Below are 19,377 nucleotides of genomic sequence, written 5' to 3' on the forward strand. Positions count from 1 at the left end.
TTTCTCCCTTTTACTGACCGTATGACCTTGAGCAGTTTACTTCGTTCACCTCTCCATGCCTCAGTTTCCCCATCAGAGAAGTGGAGATTCTGACTGTCCCTATCTTACTGTTTTTCGAGATCATTCTATGAATTTGGACAGCTGTTCTAAAAGCAGGAAAACAGCCGGCACATAGTAGGTGCGCTTACCACTATTTAGTCCTCAGTTCACCCCTGAGAGAAATGAACTGAAGCTGCAGAGCCTAGAAGAACATTTTGTCGTCTTCTTTGCTACTCCTAGTGCTTTCTGTGGATTGTGTGGTCCCATTTCCAGGGTCGGGGAACCTGAAGTTCAGCGAGATTAAATGATGTCGTGAGGCATTACTTGTTTAAGCGCTGGGCTGGGCACTTTCTCCCACATCGGCTTATTCATTTCATTGGCCTCAATTCGCGGAGAGGAAAGCCGATGCCCAGGAAGCTTGAGCGGGATTTGAACCCCCGGAGTCCTCAGCCCCCTCTGACGCGGGTCCTTGACCTTTGCTCGCCAGAAGAAGGAGGGGCCCCTGGCGCTGCTGCTGCCGCCGCTGCCGCCCACCTGGCAACAGGCTTATCCCCGCCTCCCGCCGTCCCCCTGTCTAGAGCCTTGCAACTCCAGGACCCGCCCCCTTCCCAAGCCGGGCAGGTGCTGGGTGACATCAGAGCCGGGCTCCCTCCCGGTGACGTGACGTGGCCCCGCCCCGCGCTGGACCGCGGAGGTAGCCGCACCTGAGAGCTCGGAAGAGGACTTGGGTTCCCGTGCCTCCTCCCCATCTTCCCGCTTCCTGTACCAAGCCGGCGCCCCCCAGGTAGCCCCGAGGATCCGCGGGTTGAGGGGACAGCTACACGGGCACTTGGGTCTCAGGGAGATGGGGGCTGGGTGCTGAGATTCCGAGATCTGAGGAGAGGGGCTGGGGGTCAGGAATGCCAGGTCTGATTAAGGACTGCTCTGGGAGTCTGGGCTCCTGGGTCTGGAGGGAGGAAGGCACTGGTGCCAGGACTCTGTGTCTGGGAGCCTGAATTTGTGGGTCTTGAAGGAGGAAGGGGCTGGGGACCTGGACTCCTGGGTCTGGGGACCCAGGTTTCCGAGTCTGGGGGCAGAGCAGACCCCTGAATCCTAGCACTAGACTGAGGTCAGAGGGCCAGGTGCCAAGGGCCCCAGCCCCTGCCCCAGGGGCGGATCCCTGGCTCCTTTGCCTTTCCAGCCCGGCAGTCTCTGCCCCTCCCAGGGTAGGTGCTTTCACCTGCGCTGGTGACAGAAATGAGCCCTGGCAAAGGTGTTCCTGCAGGCTAAGGAGGGTGGGGCTGCCAAAGGGGCAGGCCCACCTCATCAGAGCTGTATCAGCCCTCAGGATCTGGATGTCCCAGGCGTCTTCAGCTCTAGCCCGCCTGCAGTAAGGTGAGGGGGCTCGGACTCATGGGCCCAAGGGAGGAGGGGGCTGTAGGTTCCGATTCCTGGCTCCTGGATGAGTAGCCTGCTGGGGGCCCAGACTCCTGAGTCTGGAGGAGGAGGGGGCTGGGGGCCTGGACTCCAAGGGAGGAGGGACTGGGGGCCCAGATTCCTGGCTCTAGGGAGGGGAAGCATAGGGCTGGGTGATTGCAAAAAACTCCCAAACCCTTCCTGGTCAAAGGCCGCAGGCTGGAGAGGAAGTGGGTGGGGTGAGGGTGGGGGTAAAGTCCCAGGGATGGGCCTTGGCTATGAATGGATCAGGGCCGCTGGCTGTGAATGGATCAGGGCCGCACCGGAGGCCTGGGGTGAGCCTGGGCAACTTGGGGCCTGGGAAGTGGAGAAATGGTATCCAGCGGTGGGAGAAGCCTGCTGTTGGAGTGCAGGGGCCTTGGGTTTGAGGCCCGAGAGCATCAGGACCAAATGAGAGCATCAGGGCCAAACGTCACGGGGTGGGCTGGGGCCCTGGGACTGCTGGTGGTGAGGAGAGGGTCTGGGGGGAAGAGGGACATGTGGCCTGGAGCTGAGTTTCTGGGTGAGGGGAAGACAAGAGCCTGATGGGACCAGATTTAGGGATGCCCCAAGAGGAGCTGGGTGTTTGGAGGGACTTCTGCAGGGATATGTCGGAGGTGGGGGGGCCTGGAGGGCAGAGGCAGAGGCACCGAGGTGGGAGAGACAGAACACTGGGGGGTTCCTGTGACAGGGGTGGCGGTGGCCAGGCAGTGATGTGGCCGTTTGAGGGGAGAATAGAGGCCGACTTTTTTCCTGACCTGTGCTTAGACTGCTGTAGAATTGGCGTGGTCTGCTCACTACTGGTCTGCAGCCCCTTTAAGGGCGGGGAGGGGTCTAGCACGGGCTGGCTCCCCCAGTGCCTCCGCTATCAGCTCACAGCTCATCTTGGGTTCTGACGGTCTGAGCCTAGAACTGTCCGAGACTAGATCAGCCCCAGACCAGGAGCTCCTCCAAGCAGGGCCCTGTCTGACTCACCTCTGGGTCTCCAGACTCACTCTTGGCAGAGCCTGGTACTTGAACAGCCTCAGGGAGTGTTGAGTGAATGCAGAAGTGAATGAATGGGGCCAGTCTCCCCATTATAAAGAGAAGGAAGTCACGTCACAGGGAAGGAAGCCATTAACCGAGGGATGAGATTCAGGTCTGTTCTGGGGTACACCAGAGGTGGTCAGGGAACCTGAGTTACAGAAATCAGATTGACACCCTCCTAGGGCTCACATCTATGAGATCAAGGTCCTCATCACAACACAACCTGACCCCTTTGGTCCCTAATCTTACCTTACCTACCACCCTCTCTGCCTGGATCACCTGGCACCAGCCACACTGGCCTCTCACAATGCCACAGACATACAGGCACACACCTGCCCCAGGGCCTTTGCACGGGGCTATTCTCCCAGCCTGGAATGCTTTTCCTCCTGACGTTCCCATGGCCTGCTTCCTTCATCTCCCTCAGATCTTTATTCTGATGCCACATCAAAGAGGCTTTCCCTGGCCACCCCAATTAAAACTTCAGCTCCCCTCAACCCCTAACATCTCCTGTTCCCTGCTTCATTTTTCTACTTGGCATGTATCATCATTTAACATACTATATAATTTACTTAGTTATCTTTGAATCCATCTCCTGGGATTAGAGCAGTGCGAACTCATACAAACACAATGCAAGCCAAATGTGTAATTTAAAAATTTCTAGCCACTTTCAACATAAAAATGTAAAAAGGAACAAGTGACATGAATGTTAATGATGTATTTTATTTAACCCAGTACATCCAAAATATTATCAGTGCAATATGTCGTCCAATGTAAAAAACACGAATGAGCTTTTTGTCGTACTGTCTTTGAAACTGGGTGTGTGTCTTATGCTCAGAACCCACCTCAGTTTGGATTCTCCATTTCAACTTTCCAGTAGCCACACAGGGCCATGGCTCCCGAAATAGCCAGAGCAGGGCTAGAATGTAAACACCTTAGGAAGGCAGGGATCTTTTTCTGGCTGGTCTTTGGCTATATGGCTGATGCCTTGAATAGTGCCTGACTCACAGCTTGGCTTCTTAGAGAATTAATTCTTAAAAATCCATTTTATTGAAGTATAGTTGGTTTACAATGTGGTGTTAATTTCTGCTGTACAGCAAAGTGACTCAGTTATACATATATATATTCTTTTCCATTAGGGTTTATCACAGGATATTGAATATGTGTCCCTGTGCTATACAGTAGGACCTTGTGGTTTATCCATTCTGTATATAATAGTTGGCATCTGCTAATCCCAAACTCCCAATCCTTCCCTCCCTCATCCCCCACCCCTTGGCAACCACAAATCTGTTCTCTATGTCTGCGAATCTGTTTCAGTTTCGTAGATAAGTTCGTTTGTGTCATATTTTAGATTCCACATAGAAGTGATATCATATGATATTTGTCTTTGTCTGACTTACTTCACTTAGTATGATAATCTCTAGGTCCATCCATGTTGCTGCCCATGGCATTATTTCATTCTTTTTTTAATGGCTGAGGAGCATTCCACTGTATATATGTACCACATCTTTGTCCATTCATCTGTTGATGAACATTTAGGTTGTTATTAAAGAATTATTGAATCAGGGATTCCCTGGGGGTCCAGTGGTTATGACTTGGAGCTTTCATTGCTGTGGCCAGGGTTCAATCCTTCGTCAGGGAATTAAGATCCAACAAGCCACGTAGTGTGGCCACACACACACAAACAGAATTATTTAATGAATGAATGGATAGAGAGGTGAATGGGTGGAATGAGTAAAGGAAGATCTGTGGATCCATTTTGCAGACGTGTAAATCGAGGTCTGGTGGAGAAAGGCAGTGGCGACTGCCTGGGGGATCTGGGGTGGGGATGGAGCCCCCACTTCCCTGAACCTCGCCCTCTGCTCTCTCCCTGCAGACCATGGCAGCAGTGACCGTGTCGGTGCCCGGGCGGAAGGCACCCCCCAGGCCTGGCCCAGTGCCCGAGGCGGCCCAGCCGTTCCTGTTCGCGCCCCGTGGGCCGGGCGTGGGGAGTGTGCCCGGGGGCTCGGCCATGTCCCCGCAGGTGGAGTGGACGGCACGGCGCCTGGTGTGGGTGCCTTCGGAGTTGCACGGCTTCGAGGCGGCGGCCCTGCGGGACGAGGGCGAAGAGGAAGCCGAGGTGGAGCTGGCGGAGAGTGGGCGGCGGCTGCGGCTGCCGCGGGACCAGATCCAGCGCATGAACCCACCCAAGTTCAGCAAGGCCGAGGACATGGCTGAGCTGACCTGCCTCAATGAGGCCTCCGTGCTGCACAACCTCCGCGAGCGATACTACTCCGGCCTCATCTATGTGAGTGGCCTCCTTCCCCGGGAGGGCGTTGCCCGGGGTGCGGGTCTGGGTGTCAGCACCACAACCTGAACCAACCTGAGCCTGTTTATGATCTTTATCCCATGTCGAATGACTCTGCCTGCACTTACTTGCCAAATGATAAACTATTGCATATCAAGAGTGCCTCAGACCCCATGGGGGCGTCCTGTAATATTATAGGGTAGATGCTCCTTATTATTTTCCTTAAGTTAAAAAAAGTCTGAATCCCCAAATATAACACATCCAAAGCTTTTGAGAAAGGGATATGGATCTGTAGTGATAATTAATGGGAGCCGCCGAGTATGGAAAACTGCATGCCTGGCTCTGTGCGTTTGTTTCCTTTCATCTTACAAATAGTAGAGTGTTTTATACCTAAAAGGAAACCGAGGCCCAGAGAGATTTAATAACAGTAAAAACTAACATTTATTAAGCATGTGCTAGGTACTCTAAAATATATTGTTTCAGTACATTTGCACAATTATAAAGCATTTTGTCCCCATTTTACAGATAAAGAAACTGAGGCACAGAAAGGTCAAGTGCCTTGACCAAGGTCACCCAGTTGGACTTGGCAGACGTGGGTAGTCTGGCTCCAGGCCCCACCACTTTGCCATGATGCCTCTTAGGATTAAGACGGGATTGATGATAGTGAGGTTGACTATGGTCGAGTCTCTGTTAAGCATTCACTGTCTCCCATTAAAAGCAAACAGGTGGAGTAGGGCGGCAGTTCTTAACTCTGCCTTCACGTTAGAATCATGTTAGGAATGTTTTTTAAATACCGCCACTCAAGCCCCGCCTCACCCCATTTAAATCAGGCTCTCTGAGGGTGTGACTGGTCCTGTTAATAAGCTTCCAGGGTGGTTCTAAGGGACAGCCAAAGCGTTATACAGGGCAAACAGGATTAGAGAGAGTGACAAGGAATGCAGACAGTAATAATGAGAAATAATGATCATGGGTGGCTAGCAAATATTTATCAAGCACTTGTGATGAGCCAAGTGCTGTTCTAAGTGCTTCCTGTGGGTTATCAGCTCACTTCTGGGGCGGAGCTTGTTCTTATCACCTGACGTTTCAGGAATGTTAAGTGACTTGGGTCCCAGGTCACATGGACATGAAGGATTTGAACCCAGGCAGCTGGCCCCAGAGTCATGCTCCAAACACTGGCTTAGAGTGCTGGGGTCTCACTACCTTACTCATTTCAACTGACCCCACAAGAAAAACTACAGAATACCTCGCTAAAACCCTAAAAGGAAAAGTGCTGGTTTTATATTTTTTTAAAAACCACAAAACTTTAATGAGAGTAATAAAAGAATATTTCAATAAATGGTGAGATGTATCAAAAAATAAAGATAAATAAACTGGCCCCAGTATCCACCCCATTAAGGGTCATAAGCACAAGATTAGAATATTTTTTATGAAATCTGATTCCTGTTTGGGGAGGAGACTGAGGTTGTGAGAGGGACAGTGGCTGGCTCAGGGACCCTCAGCTTTTGGTGGCAGGGGTGGGATTTGAACTGAGGGCTGTCTGGCCCTGGATGGAGGTGGCAGCTTCTCCAGGCTGTACTGGGCCCTTATGATTCCTCACTAACCTTTGTGAGTCCTGGGAAAGAGACCTCTGTCCAGGCCACTCCCCTGGACCTCACCAAAGACAGGGGATCAGAGAGGCACCCAAAACACTGAGCCACTCTTTTCCTGTTAATAAACACTCTGAACCCTCATGGCAACTTTGTAAGGTATCTCTATCATCCCCATTGTGCAGCTGGGGACACTGAGCCTCAGAGAGGGGCCAGGATTTGGACAAAGCCCCACCAGCTATAAGCCAGCTTAACTGGGATTTGAACCCAGGCCATCTGACTCCAGACCCTACATCCTAGCCACTGCATTAGGAAGATTATTGGGAAAGTTCAGGGGAAAAAATGGTAAGGCCTGAGCTAAGGCTATGGCCCAAGAGCCAGAGAATTGGGACCTGAAAAATGAAAGTGAGATAGAAGATTCCAGAAGCCCAGACAGGAAGCAAATAGGGCCTTAACAATAATCATTAGCAATTAGTGAGGGCCTGCTTTCTCCATCAGGAGCTGTTCTAAACTTCTTTCCAATATGATCTGTTGACCCCCTCTCCACATAAGGCTGTGAGGTAGGGGTTATCACTTCCTTTGTCCACGGCTTGGAGAGGAGAAGCCATTAGCTCAGGAGTAGCTAACAGCTAACATATTAAACACACACAGGGAGCTCCCTGGAGGTCCAGTGGTTAAGACTGCAGTGGCAGCGCAGTTTTGATCCCTGGTCGGAGAACTAAGATCCTCGCATGCCGCGCGGCCAATAAATACACAAACAAACAAATAAATAAATATGCATGCACAGGGCTCCAGGGCCCACGCTGAGCCCTGTACTTGCAACGGGAACTTGTGGATGGCTCCCAGCAGCCCTCTGTGGAAGCGCTGTTCCCGTCCCTGTGTGATGAGAAAATGGGACCCAGAAAAGTTAAGGTGCTTGCTCAGGCCACACAGCTAGAAGATTCGATTCAGCCTCCACCTTGTGCGTTCTTGGGCCCTGCTTAATAAATACTAACTGGCCAACTGGTGATGGGGAAGACAGCGCTTCCCAGTGCAGGGAGTGGGGGGCGTCCAGGGTTCTAGAAACCCAGTTTCTGTCGCTAATAGGCTGTTTGGCCTTGAGTGGCTCAAGGTCTCGGTCCCTTCACTGGGATGCTCAGGGCAGGAAGGGAACCCATCTGCTGGACACTGGCCATGTTTCTGCTCCGTGAGGCACTGGAAGATGCATGGTGGCGTGCCACTCTCAGAATCCTTCTAGACTGTGCGGGGGGCGGGGGTTACAGCTCCATTTTACCAGGACTGGCAACTGAGGCTCAGAGAGGGCGAGCCCCTTGTGCTAAGTCACACAGGGCTCGAAACCCAGGATGACGTGGCATCCGAGTCTGAGTGAACTCTTAGCTTTCAGGTGGGATGGGAACGTGAGCGTCTTGGGACCCATGGCTGGAGTGCCTTTCATGGGGCCCCGCCTTGGGCTGGCTGGTTTTTATTCATTATCATCCTTAATCCCCACAGCCTCTGTAATGAGGTGGGGAGGGTTTCTCAGGGAGAAAACCGAGACTGCGGGGAGAGCCACGGGGCTGAGGAGAGGGGGAGGCAGGGAGCTGCACCCGGTGGGTCTGCCTTCAGAGCTCCGAGGGCCCGAGCAGCTACCCCAGACCCTTCCAGCCAGGTTTTCCGCAGCTGTGCCCCGGCCACTCAGGTGTCCCCGACCCTCTCTAGGCACACCAGCCTCTGCCCTTTGCCCCCTGGCCTTGGCAGCCAGCTCAGGTTCCATCTGGGGTATCGCCCTGGCCACAAGGTATGGTTGGCAGGAGGGGGCTGAGATGGGGAGTGGCACGGGTCGGGGAGGCTCCTCTGTCAGCCAGGAGTGGGGGCCTGGGCGCCAGCAGCCATGAGATACCCTCCCTGGGAATGTGGTCCGGCCGCCCTGCCCTCGAGAGCTCCTGGGAGCTGCTGGCAGGGAGGGCAGACACCCAGCAAACCGGTTGTGCCACCCGCCCTCCCATCCTTAAGAGCTTGGCACCTGGGAGCCGGCAGCCTGCAGTGGCCACACCCTTGTGCTGCCTGAGAAGCTCTAGCCACCTGGGAGCTTAAAGCAGCTCTGCTACCAACCAGCAAGTAACCGGCTGGCCATTTAGCTAGCTAAGTAGCTAACTAGCTGGCTAAGTAGCTAAGTGGTTTCATAGTTAACTAGCTAAGCCCCTAAGCAGCTAACTCTCTGCTGGATTAGCTAGCTTAGTCCAGCTAACTTAGCTCGTTAGCTCTCTGGGTTGGGTTAGCTAGGTGATCAGCTAGCCCTCTAGCTGTCTAACTGCCTCTATCCATCCTAAGTGCGTCTTGTCTACCCGAGGCTCTGTCCGAGCTGGAACAGTTCTTAAACCGTTACAGGGTCCTGCACTCAGGCCCAACAGCTGTGTGGACAAATTCAGGGTGTCCATGAACTTGGATGCAAAAAAAAAATCACATCTTTATTTTCACTCACCTTGAGAACCTGTTTAGCATTTCCTCCAATAAGAAGGAACCACCAAGACGGTCGTGGAAGCAGGTCCTGTGTGTCTGTTATGAACAGAAACTGCAGACATGCTCTTGTTGTGTTTCAGCTGCTGCAGATACTGGGAGCACCCTTCCAGAAATATTCTATGTGTATTCAAGGAAATTCATAAAAATATTCTTCTTGTACCCCTTTCAGTGCAAACAGTTCTTACCTTGTCTCCTTTCCGTGATAATGTTTTGGAGATATTTCTCTACCTGTATACAGTACACCAGAAGCATCATAGGAATCCATTATATGACCGAGCATCCAGATTGTCTCCAGTCTTTTGCTGTTTTAAAAATGATGCTACAGATGAACTTGCACGTGGTCCTTTCACGCATGTGCGAGTCCAAGCAGTGACAGGGCTACAGAGCCTACATTCTCTCTCTGTGTGTGAATCCTCATCTGTACAGCACCTTTGTGCAGTTTGGAAAGCTTCTTTTCAACCATCCGCCTGAAACTGTAACAAATGTTCAAATCTACATTGTCATGGTGAATGGCAGCCCCTTTGCCAGATGTCCTTGTGCAGTGCACAACCTGCCCAGCTGTACACGGCAGCCCCATGCCACCCTCTGGGCCACAGGCAGGCAGCTAGCTGAGGCCCTCTCCTTCTTGCCCACTGCAGACCTACTCCGGCCTTTTCTGTGTGGTCATCAACCCGTACAAGCAGCTTCCCATCTATACGGAGGCGATTGTGGAGATGTACCGGGGCAAAAAGCGCCACGAAGTGCCGCCCCACGTGTACGCGGTGACTGAAGGGGCCTACCGAAGCATGCTCCAGGGTGAGTGTGGGGCTTGGGCTGCTGGAGGTGCCCCTTCAGTGGGGACTGGGCTGGGGGTCAGGATCAGATGACAGGTCAAGGGTTTCAGACACTGTGAGGCTTCTCTGTGGGGCAGGAGGTAACACCAGTGGAGGGCTGAGTGGGCAAGGCTCTGGGTCCTACCAGACAGGCCCCTTTTTATCTGTCTCTCTGTTCACCCCTTCCCTCAACAAGTCTCATTTGGGACCTCACTGTTGCCAGCTCTTGCAAAAATTCCTCTTGAAACAGTGATTCTTAAGACTGTTCATTCATTCAGCATTTATATTGTTGACATGATCTACATTGTCATGGGTGAATGGCTGCCCCTTAGACGATGGGCAGCATGGGGTCGCTGTGTACAGCTGGGCAGGCTGAGCACTGTGCAAGGATGTTCGTCAGAGGGGCTGCCATTCACCCCATGACAATGTCGATCAGTTCAGGCAAAATTCCATAATTCCCATGTAGTATTCATACTAAACTCATTAGATATTCATTATGTATGCATACACGCATATATATATATATATATATATATATATATATAAGATACCTGCAAATACCTGCATTGTGCACTCAAACATATTTATATATAATGTTTTTATAGTCACATTATAAATTTGTATTTAGTCAGAGGTAACATTTTATTTGGTTATATAATCTAATTTGTTACATATTTTTTATACTAGTTAATATAACAGGAATAAATGTTCAAGAAAATAAGAGTGAGTGCCTACTCTGGGTCAAACACTTTTCAGGGATGAACGCATTTAACATCACAGCCACCCTATGAAGGAGGTGTGCTCGTTATCCCTGGTTGCCAGATGGGGAAACTGAGGCATAGAGCAGCACAGTCACTGCCCACCGTCCCACTGGTGGGTCAGTGGCTGAGGTAGGATTCGAACCCAAGGCCCCAGCTGCAGCTTGCCTGTAGGTCACACTGTGGATCATGTCCTCGTCCTGGGCTGGGCACTGTTGAGTTTTGACATGTGACCCTCCTGGATTCTGATACCTGACCCCGACTCAGCCTCTTGCTTGCTGTGTGACCCTGGGAAAGTGGCTGTCCCTCTCTGAGCCTCAGTTTCTTTTTTTTTCTATTTTTTGGCCACACCATGAGGCTTGCAGGATCTTAGCTCCCTGACCAGGGATTGAACGTGGGCCCCAGCAGTGAAAGTGCCGAGTCCTAACCACTGGAGCACCAGGGAATTCCCCCTAAGCTTCAGTTTCCTCGACCTGTAAAATGGAGACAATAAACTCCAACTGAACAAAATGTAATTCATTCAAGAAACTTCAATTTGAGCCCCTACCATGTTGTTCTTCCTTGTGCTGAGCATGTGAAATTCAAAGACATGAGAGCAAGGTTCTGGATCCCAGGTTCAGCCCTGGATACAAAACAGGCCACAAAACTGTATTATATACTAGCTGGTATATTAAAAAAAAATTGAAGATTCTCTCTGAGTTCTGACTATGGCCCTGTGAGGTAGGGGCTGTTTTGAGCCCCATGTTTCATCTCCGAGATTCTTTTTTTTTTTCTGGCCATGCGGTGCAGCTCGCGGGATCTTAGTTCCCCAACCAGGGATCAAACCCGGGCCCCTGCAGTGAAAGCACCAAGTCCTAACCACTCTGCCCCATTTTTCAGATGGGGAAAGTAAGGCATACAAGACCTCAGAGACTGACGCAAGTTCACACAGCAAGGCGGGGAGGTGGCTGGGCCTTGAACCCATGTCCATAGGCTCCCAAACCAGGCTGCTAACTCTGAGGCCCTATTGAATGCAGCCCTCTCTCTGGCTTAAAACCACCCAGAGACCTCCTGCCCTCCTTAAAAACCATCCAGACCCTTTAATCGTGGTCTCCAAACCCATCTGCATCATCTCCAGCTCTGCCCCCTCCCCCAGCCTCACCGGCCTCCTTGCTGTCTCTCAAACATCTCCAGCTTGGTCCCACCACAGGGCCTTTGCACTGGTTGTGCCCTCTGCCTGGAATGCTCTTTCCCTGCTTCCTCGACCTTTAGGGCTGAGCTGAAACAGCACCTCTTCTGAGACGCCTTGTGGCCCTCGACCCCTCCCCTCAGTCACTTCTTATGACTCTAGACCAGGGCTTCTCAACCCTGGCTCTGTTGACATTGGGGCTGGATGATTCTTTGGAGTGGGGGGTCGTCCTGTGCATCATAGGATATTAAGCAGCGTCCCTGGGCTTTACCACTGAAACTTGTAGGACAGCCCTCCCAGGTTGTGACAACCAAGAATGTCTCCAGACATTGCCAACTGTCAAACCTTCATTTTTAGTTTATGGCGGGGGCGGGGGTTGTTGTTGTTTTGTTTGTTTGTTTGTTTTGCTATGCTGCATGGCTTGCGGGGATCTCAGTTCCCAGACCAGGGATTGAACCCAGGCCACGGCAGTGAAAGCCCAGAGTCCTAATCACTAGGCCACCAGAGAACTCCCCTAGTTTATGTGCTTTTATCCCCCACTCAAGCGGATGCTCCATGAGGGCAGGGACCTTGCAAATTCCCACTGCCCTCGGTGTCTGACACTTAGTAGGTGGTCAGTGTGCATTTGTTGAAGGGTTGTGTCAAGCCCAGGGCGAGCGCAGGAGGAGATGGTGGGGACTGAGCTGTGCTCTCTGCCCTCAAGTTGGGCAGATGACCCACCAATGGGCCACCAGTCACCATAACTATGATTCTGTGGCCTGTTGTCCATTAGAGGCTGAGCCTGGGGTCCAGGATCTCACTCTCATGTCTTTGAATTTCACACACTCAGTGCAAGGCAGCACACGGTAGGGACTCAAATTGAAGTTTGTTGAATGAATCACATTCTGTTCAGTTGGAGTTTGTTGTCTCCATTTTACAGGTGAGGACACAGGCTCAGAGACAGGTAGCTGCTTTCCCAGGGTCACACAGCAAATGAGAGGTTGAGTTAGGGTTAGGTATTAGAATCCAGGAGGGTCACATGTCAAAATCCAAGCTTTTCCTTAGCCCTTCGGAAGGATTTTGAAAAGAGGGTGGCCAGTGTCTCGCTGGAGAAATCCTCCCAGGTGACACGTCCCCCTCTGTCCCCTACAGATCGTGAGGATCAGTCCATTCTCTGCACGTGAGTAATCCTGAAGGACTTCCTGGAGGAAGCGGGGTGCTGGCTGGGAGTGGCTCTGCTTGGAATGGGCGGGGCTTACCTCGGAACATTGCTGACCCTTTTTGTTTCCCTTTGTGCCCCCCCCTTAGCGGGGAGTCTGGGGCTGGGAAGACAGAAAACACCAAGAAAGTCATCCAGTACCTCGCCCACGTGGCATCATCGCCAAAGGGCAGGAAGGAGCCGGGTGTCCCGGTAAGTGACCTGCCTTGGGACATACTCTGGACCCTGCCACCAGCAAGGCCCCCTCCATCTCAGGTTCTGCTTCCCCCCATAACTAACTCCCTGCCTCCCTCATGGAGGGACACAGTTGTGGGCCTTCTCCTGGCTGCCCATGCCCCCTGCGTCCCTACTGTGTGCCTGATATAGTGCTGGGAGCAGAGGCAGGATAGACACAAAAATGTGAAGGCCAGTCCTTGGCCTCACTGGCCCTTGGAACAGCACCTGGCACACAGTAGGTGCTTACATTCCAGAGCATCCACTGTGTGTCAGGCCTGTTTAGGTTCCGGCAATGCCCAGGTTTGCTCTGTAAGTGAGCATTTATATGGTGCCAGTCCCTTTGCTTCTATTACTGTAACACGCCAGTGAGGTGGGTGTGGTCTTCCTGCGTTAAAGACGGGAAGAGTCACGGCTGGGGTGAATTGGCTGTCCGAGGCCGCACACCCAGGAAGGACCAGCCTGGAGTCAAACCCCAGGTGCTGTGGGTAACCCTCCCCCCCGATGCCACCCCACTCCACATGGCCAGTTTCCCCAGCCCCTTGTCTCTCCGCCTCACCCCACCCACCACCTGAGACCACCAGTTCACCTGTGTGTCTGTCCACGTTCCATGTGCTGTGTCCTGCTCCGTGTCCCGGTCCGTGTCTCGTGTCCTGTGACTTCCTCAGGCCTCCACCAACACCGTGTCTTATGTGAGTAGTGGGGAATCGCCTCGAGTCCTGTCACCCCTCATACCACCTGGGTCACCCCAAACCACAGTCTTCCTGGCAGACAGGGCCCCCTCGGACACCGATGGTCACCCCTGCCAGGAAGCCACATTGCCACTTACGACAGTCCTGCTGTGCACGCCCAGCCCCACGCTGTCATTTCACACAACCCTGCTGTGTGCCCACAGGCCCCCCTCGCCCCACTGTTGCTTATGGCAGCCCTACTGCGCGCACACACCTAGGGCCCATGCTGCCATTAGTGTGGTCCTACCGCACATGTGCAGACCCCAACCACACAGCCGTTTCTGTTAGCCCTACTGTGTCTGTGCAGACTGGCCACAGATCCCAAGGCGAACCAACCCAGAGGCCCAAACTGCCATTTATTGTTGATCTGCTAAATATGTGTAGACAGAGCCCACAGACACCACGAGTTCACACAACCCACAGACCCACACTGATAGTTACGGTAGGCTTACTGTGTACACCCAGCTCAGGCTAGTGTCTGAGGGCTCACAGGGCATTTGAAGAAATAGTTGGTGTCTTTGAGAGCCTGGCTAGGAAAGAGGGGAAGGGGATTGCTGTTGACTGAGCACCTACTATGTTCCTGGCTCTGCCACTGAGGTGGCTGTAGGGAAGTTCAGAATAAGATCCCTACCCATGGGGGTGGGGGGAGGGATAAACTGGGAGTAGAGGATGAAAAGATGCACATTACCATGTATAAAATCGATAAACAACAAGGATTTACTGTATAGAACAGGGAACTATATTTAATATCTTGTAATGAACTATAATGGATAAGAATCGGAAAAAGAAGAATATAGGTATATACATATATATGTAAAACCATATCATCCTGCTGTATACCTGAAACTAACACAATATTATAAGTCAACTATACTTCAATTTTAAAAAAAGGTTCCTATCTTAAAAAAATAAATCAATAAAAAATCCCTACCCATGGATCAACCTGACTGGGGGAGGAAACTACCAAGCTCCCAAACAGTTTGAAGCACTTTACACGGATGGTGTAGATGTTTCTTTAATTCTGCAAGTGATACATGAGTACATATTCACTGTAACAACAACAATCAGATAAAGTGAAATCCTTCTCTCAGTCCTCCCTCCTTGGAGTGTCTTATGCTGTTGACAGTTTGGTGTGTATCCTTGCAGGCCTTTCTCTAAATGTTTACTGACGTGTCTATCCTCATAGAAATAGGAGTCCTGTTTTGTGGTGTGCTTTTCCCTCAGTTTATTTTTTATTAATGGGATCACACTGTAGGCATTTTCCTGCAGCGTGCTTTTTGTTTTGTTTTGTTTCCACTAACAATGTATCCTGGAGATGTTTCCTCAGATGTTTCCTCGTTCCCTTCCCAGTAGACTGAAGGGCAAGACCCAGATGCGGGAAAGAGGGCACACACCCGGACATACAAAGCCCCCCCCCCTCCCCCCGCACAGACACTCAGCCAGCTGTGACCCAGACCCACCCTCCTTACAGCTGGGCCAACCCCCCTCCCCCCACTGACGGGTCCTCCCCCGCGCCCCTGCAGGGTGAGCTGGAGCGGCAGCTTCTTCAGGCTAACCCCATCCTGGAGGCCTTTGGCAACGCCAAGACAGTGAAGAATGACAACTCCTCCCGATTTGTGAGTGCTGGGGGAGGCCGGTGCCTGGGCCTGAGTCAGTGAAACAGGAGCTGGGAGTTTAGGAGGATGGGGGAGGGGAAGCAGGATGTATGGGTCTGTTGAAGGAGGAGGGGCCTGGGGGCCGTGGCTCCTAGGTCTGAGGGATGAAGGAGCTGGGGACCTGGGTCCCAAAGAAAGAAGTCAAAGGGGCCTGGACCTTGAATTCCCCTAGGAACTGCCCCCCGAACTGGAACCTCACGATTGGAGTGGGGTTCAGTGGAGGGAGAAAGCAAGAGGCAGCCCTGGCTCTGGGAGGGGTGAGTGCGGGTTGGCGGTGCTCTCTAGGCCCACGGGATCCTTGGCTAAGTCCCTCCACCCGCTTCCCTCGCAGGGCAAATTCATCCGCATCAACTTCGACGTTGCCGGGTACATCGTGGGTGCCAACATCGAGACTTGTATCCTCTCACCGCCCGGAGGGGTGCCTGGTGGGGGGACGAGGGGTGGCAGCCAAGGAGGGTGGCTCTTGGGATCTCACCGCTTACGGAAAACAGGCGTCCACACTCGCCGGGAAACCTGGCTCCCTGCAGCTCAGAAACTGTGCCTCAGTTTCCCCCTCTGCACAAGGGGAAGGATCCTAGAACCTCAGGAAGGGGCAGAGGCAGCATCTCCACATGAAGGGAGGAGGGCAGGGCCTCCCGGAGCTTTTAGGAGAAGGCCAGCCCAGCCTCGCTATGGGGCGGAGGGTCGGCTATGACTTAACCATAAAGGTTGCGAGCGCAGGCAGCAAAAGGGGAAGGCGTGTGGGGCTGAATGGGTGGGGGGGCAGAGGCCTTGCCCCATGGAGTCACACGGGACATGCTTAATTCCCAGGTGTGCCAACACGTGTGAAATGTTTTCTACCAGGCATGCTCATCAGCGACTCCGTGCCCAGGGTTTTTACTGGGGGCTGATCACATAGGCACCCTCTCCCTGGCACGTACCCAAATTCCGGAGTCCCTGAAGGAAAGCGGGTGTTCAGAAGAAACCATGTTGTTTTGCACAAACAGTTTAGGTGCAGGGAGCCCCTCCTGTCAGCCAAGGAAGGCTGGGAACCCTCCCGAAATCCAGATTCCCAGACACCAGCCAGAGGCGGGCCTTGCAGGCCGGCTGGCTCAGGCCGGCTGTGTCAGACCTTTCCCACACATGCTCGGTAGGAATTTAAAAGATAAAACCCAGAAGCTCCAGGAGTGCAGCGCATAAGAGAACGAGCGAAGAAATCACACCCACCCGCGTTCGAATCCCAGCTCTGACGCTTTGAGGCTCTTGAGCACGTGATTTGACCTCTCCGGGCTTCAGTTTCCCCCTCTGTAGAAGGGGACGGATCGTTGAACCTACTCTGGAAGGGTCTGAAGTGAGGCAGGTTCTTAGCGTGGCCCCTGTCACATCGTAAGCACTCAAGCATGAGCTCTCTGGGAACTCCCTGGCGGCCCAGTGGTTAGGACCCGGCGCTCTCACTGCCGAGGGCCCGGGTTCCGTCCCTGCCTGGTCGGGGAACTAAGATCCCACAAGCCGTGTGGCACGGAGGAAAAAAAAAAAAAGAACTATCATTATTAGGAATGAATGATTAGATTAGCAGTGTCCTTATAATGTTAATATTGATATTCATAACAAATCACATCCCCATCCCCTCGGTATCTAAGCTCACTGTCTCCCCCCACCCCCCGTAATCGGGGTGGGGGAGGGTTGAGAAGCAGTGTGTTGGTGAAGGGTTTTTCCTAAGAGGGCTTAGGGAGTAAGGAAACAGGGATCTCGCTGTCAGGCAGCTGGGCCCCATGGACTCTGCTGCCACCTGGTAACTTCTTCCTTGGGCTCAAGGCCTCATGTCCCCTGCTGCCACCAGCTTCTGATCCCCACAGTTTCTGCGGCCCGTCACCCCTCTGCATCACAGTTCCTGCTCACACAACTTCTTAGAGCTCGCGGCTCTCCCTGCCCCATCCATCCTGCCATCCCAGGCCTCCACGGACCCCGGAGTCTTCTCTGCCTGCTTCCAAACGCTAACTTTCTCCCATCTACACTCCCCATCCAGTTGGGGCTGCCCCCACCAGGTACGGCTCTCCTTCCTGGCTGTCTCTGCCTCGGGGCCAATGACCAGCCTGTGGTCGTTGGTGTTCGCGGGGCAGGTGCCACCCCCGGGGTCAAACAGATGGATCCCGGGCTTGGCCTGACCCGTCACACCAGCATCAGCATGTCCAGCATTTCTTGAGGGTTTACTGCGTGCCTAGCAGTGTCTTGAGAACTCTCCATATGTTAACTCAGTTCCTCGTCTCTGTAACCCTGTGAGGCAGATGCTGTTATCCCATTTCACAGACGAGGAAAACGAGGCTCGGGGCTGTCATCACCCAGGGTCTCACAGGTCGTGCATGCTCCCTTCACCCCACCTTGCCCTGTGGGACCTCCTCCCGTGGGTCCTCCCTGTCTCACCCGAGCAGGTTAGCGCCCCAGGGTTTTGGGTCAATGGTTTGCAGTTCATCTTGGGCGAGGCTCCCCAAGGCAGGTCCTGCATTATGACAGTTGTGCAAAATATATGCTCGGAGGTCCATGAGTGAAGGACACAGACGGCTACACCAATTATCAGATGTTTTATTTTCCTTTAAGGCGTCTCACCAATTTTCAGTGTGTAAACGTGCCATGTGGCTTTCCCAGAGGGAGAAGCTGAGAGCCCCAGTAGTCATACGGGGAAACTGAGGCTGAGAGGGTCATGACAGCAGGAGGTATTCTTATCCTTGGTAACGAAAAACCAGGCACAGCTCCAGTGTTCGACACATAGTAACTCATTTACCCCGACAGCACCTCATAGACTCATGGACGGGTGTTATTATCGGGCCCCTTGCACAGACGAGGAAACTAAGGCTTGAGGCTTAAGTGACACATGTCCAAAGCCACTGGTCCAATTAGCGACCAGGTCGCCGGCCGGGGCTATGAGTGACTCCACTGTTCCACGGGATAGCAGGGGGTTCCCCTCCATGGAGCACCTTAACTCACCCCCCGCCCAGACCTGCTGGAGAAGTCGAGGGCCATCCGCCAGGCCAAGGACGAATGCAGCTTCCACATCTTCTACCAGCTGCTGGGAGGCGCCGGGGAGCAGCTCAAGGGTTAGTGTCCAGTGGCTCCCCACCCCTCCCCGGGGTCTGGGTGGTAGCCGCGTGTGGACCCCCTGGGGCGGAGGACATGGGAGGCACTAACCTTTGTCAAGCACCTGCTTTGTGTCAGGCTCCTGCTGGGTGGTGGATTCTCTCGCCTCCCGGATCCCACCGCCCCTGGTTTCTGCCGCCTCTCGACTCCTGCCACCCCCAGACTCTGCTGCCCTCTGGTTCCCGCTGTCTCCCGGGTCTTGCTCATGCCAGCTACGCGGCCACGTGTCTCCTGCCCACACTCACTTCTCTCCTGAAACTCCGGGGCTCTGCTTACTCCAGCGGGTGCTGTAACAACTCCAGCTTTGCCATCTCGTGGTTCCCGAAGATCGTGGTTTGCGTGGCTTGTAGGCTCCTGCTGCCTCATGGCTCCTGCCTGAGACTCCTTCTGTCTCCTGCTCTGCGCTCCTCCAGCCCTCTGGCTGTGGAAACGCCCCAAGGCTGTCTCGTCCACAGTGGCCCCGCTGCCCTGTGGCTCCCTGTCATTCTGGCTTCTTCCACCCCGTAGCTTGGGCCGCCTCCTGGCCCCTCCGCACCCAGCCTCCTGCTTACGGTGGCTTCCGAACCCTGTGCCATCGACCCCTCCTGTCCCATGGCTTCTGCTAACTCAGGCACCCGCAGCCCTGTTGCTTCTGCCAGTGGGCGGCTCCTGCCTTCTCTGGGCAACTCTGCGACTTGAGGATCATTATGGAAGGAGGGAAGAGGAAAGGTCTAATATGTGCTAAGTACCCACTTCACGCCTGGCCCTTCCCACCAAACCCTTGAAGAATGAATGGATCCCCACTCGTTTGACAGAGGAGGAGACCGAGGTTCCTAGTGGGGAAGTGATGCTCTTCCTGGGGTGGCTATTGAGGAAGCCGGGAC

At 53.2% G+C, this 19,377-nt stretch overlaps 1 protein-coding gene across 2 annotated transcripts in view; it reads left to right on the forward strand.

Annotated features, from left to right (window-relative positions):
* The first annotated feature begins 665 nt into the window (after window positions 1-665).
* MYH14 (myosin heavy chain 14) overlaps window positions 666-19,377 on the forward strand; it is an 89,510-nt gene continuing 70,798 nt past the window's right edge. The window contains exons 1-10 of one of the 2 annotated variants that reach the window (XM_033845522.2): window positions 666-823; window positions 1,360-1,413; window positions 4,373-4,783; window positions 9,507-9,663; window positions 12,738-12,765; window positions 12,894-12,996; window positions 13,686-13,709; window positions 15,272-15,364; window positions 15,735-15,798; window positions 18,376-18,474. In XM_033845522.2, coding sequence (XP_033701413.1) covers window positions 4,376-4,783; window positions 9,507-9,663; window positions 12,738-12,765; window positions 12,894-12,996; window positions 13,686-13,709; window positions 15,272-15,364; window positions 15,735-15,798; window positions 18,376-18,474 — 976 coding nt within the window. In that variant the 5' untranslated portion in view covers window positions 666-823; window positions 1,360-1,413; window positions 4,373-4,375. The remainder of the gene's footprint in view (window positions 824-1,359; window positions 1,414-4,372; window positions 4,784-9,506; window positions 9,664-12,737; window positions 12,766-12,893; window positions 12,997-13,685; window positions 13,710-15,271; window positions 15,365-15,734; window positions 15,799-18,375; window positions 18,475-19,377) is intronic. The other variant, XM_033845523.2, reaches the window with a different exon arrangement.

This window comes from Tursiops truncatus, chromosome 19, assembly GCF_011762595.2.
Source record: "Tursiops truncatus isolate mTurTru1 chromosome 19, mTurTru1.mat.Y, whole genome shotgun sequence".
In the NCBI taxonomy this organism is placed as follows: Eukaryota; Metazoa; Chordata; class Mammalia; order Artiodactyla; family Delphinidae; genus Tursiops; species Tursiops truncatus.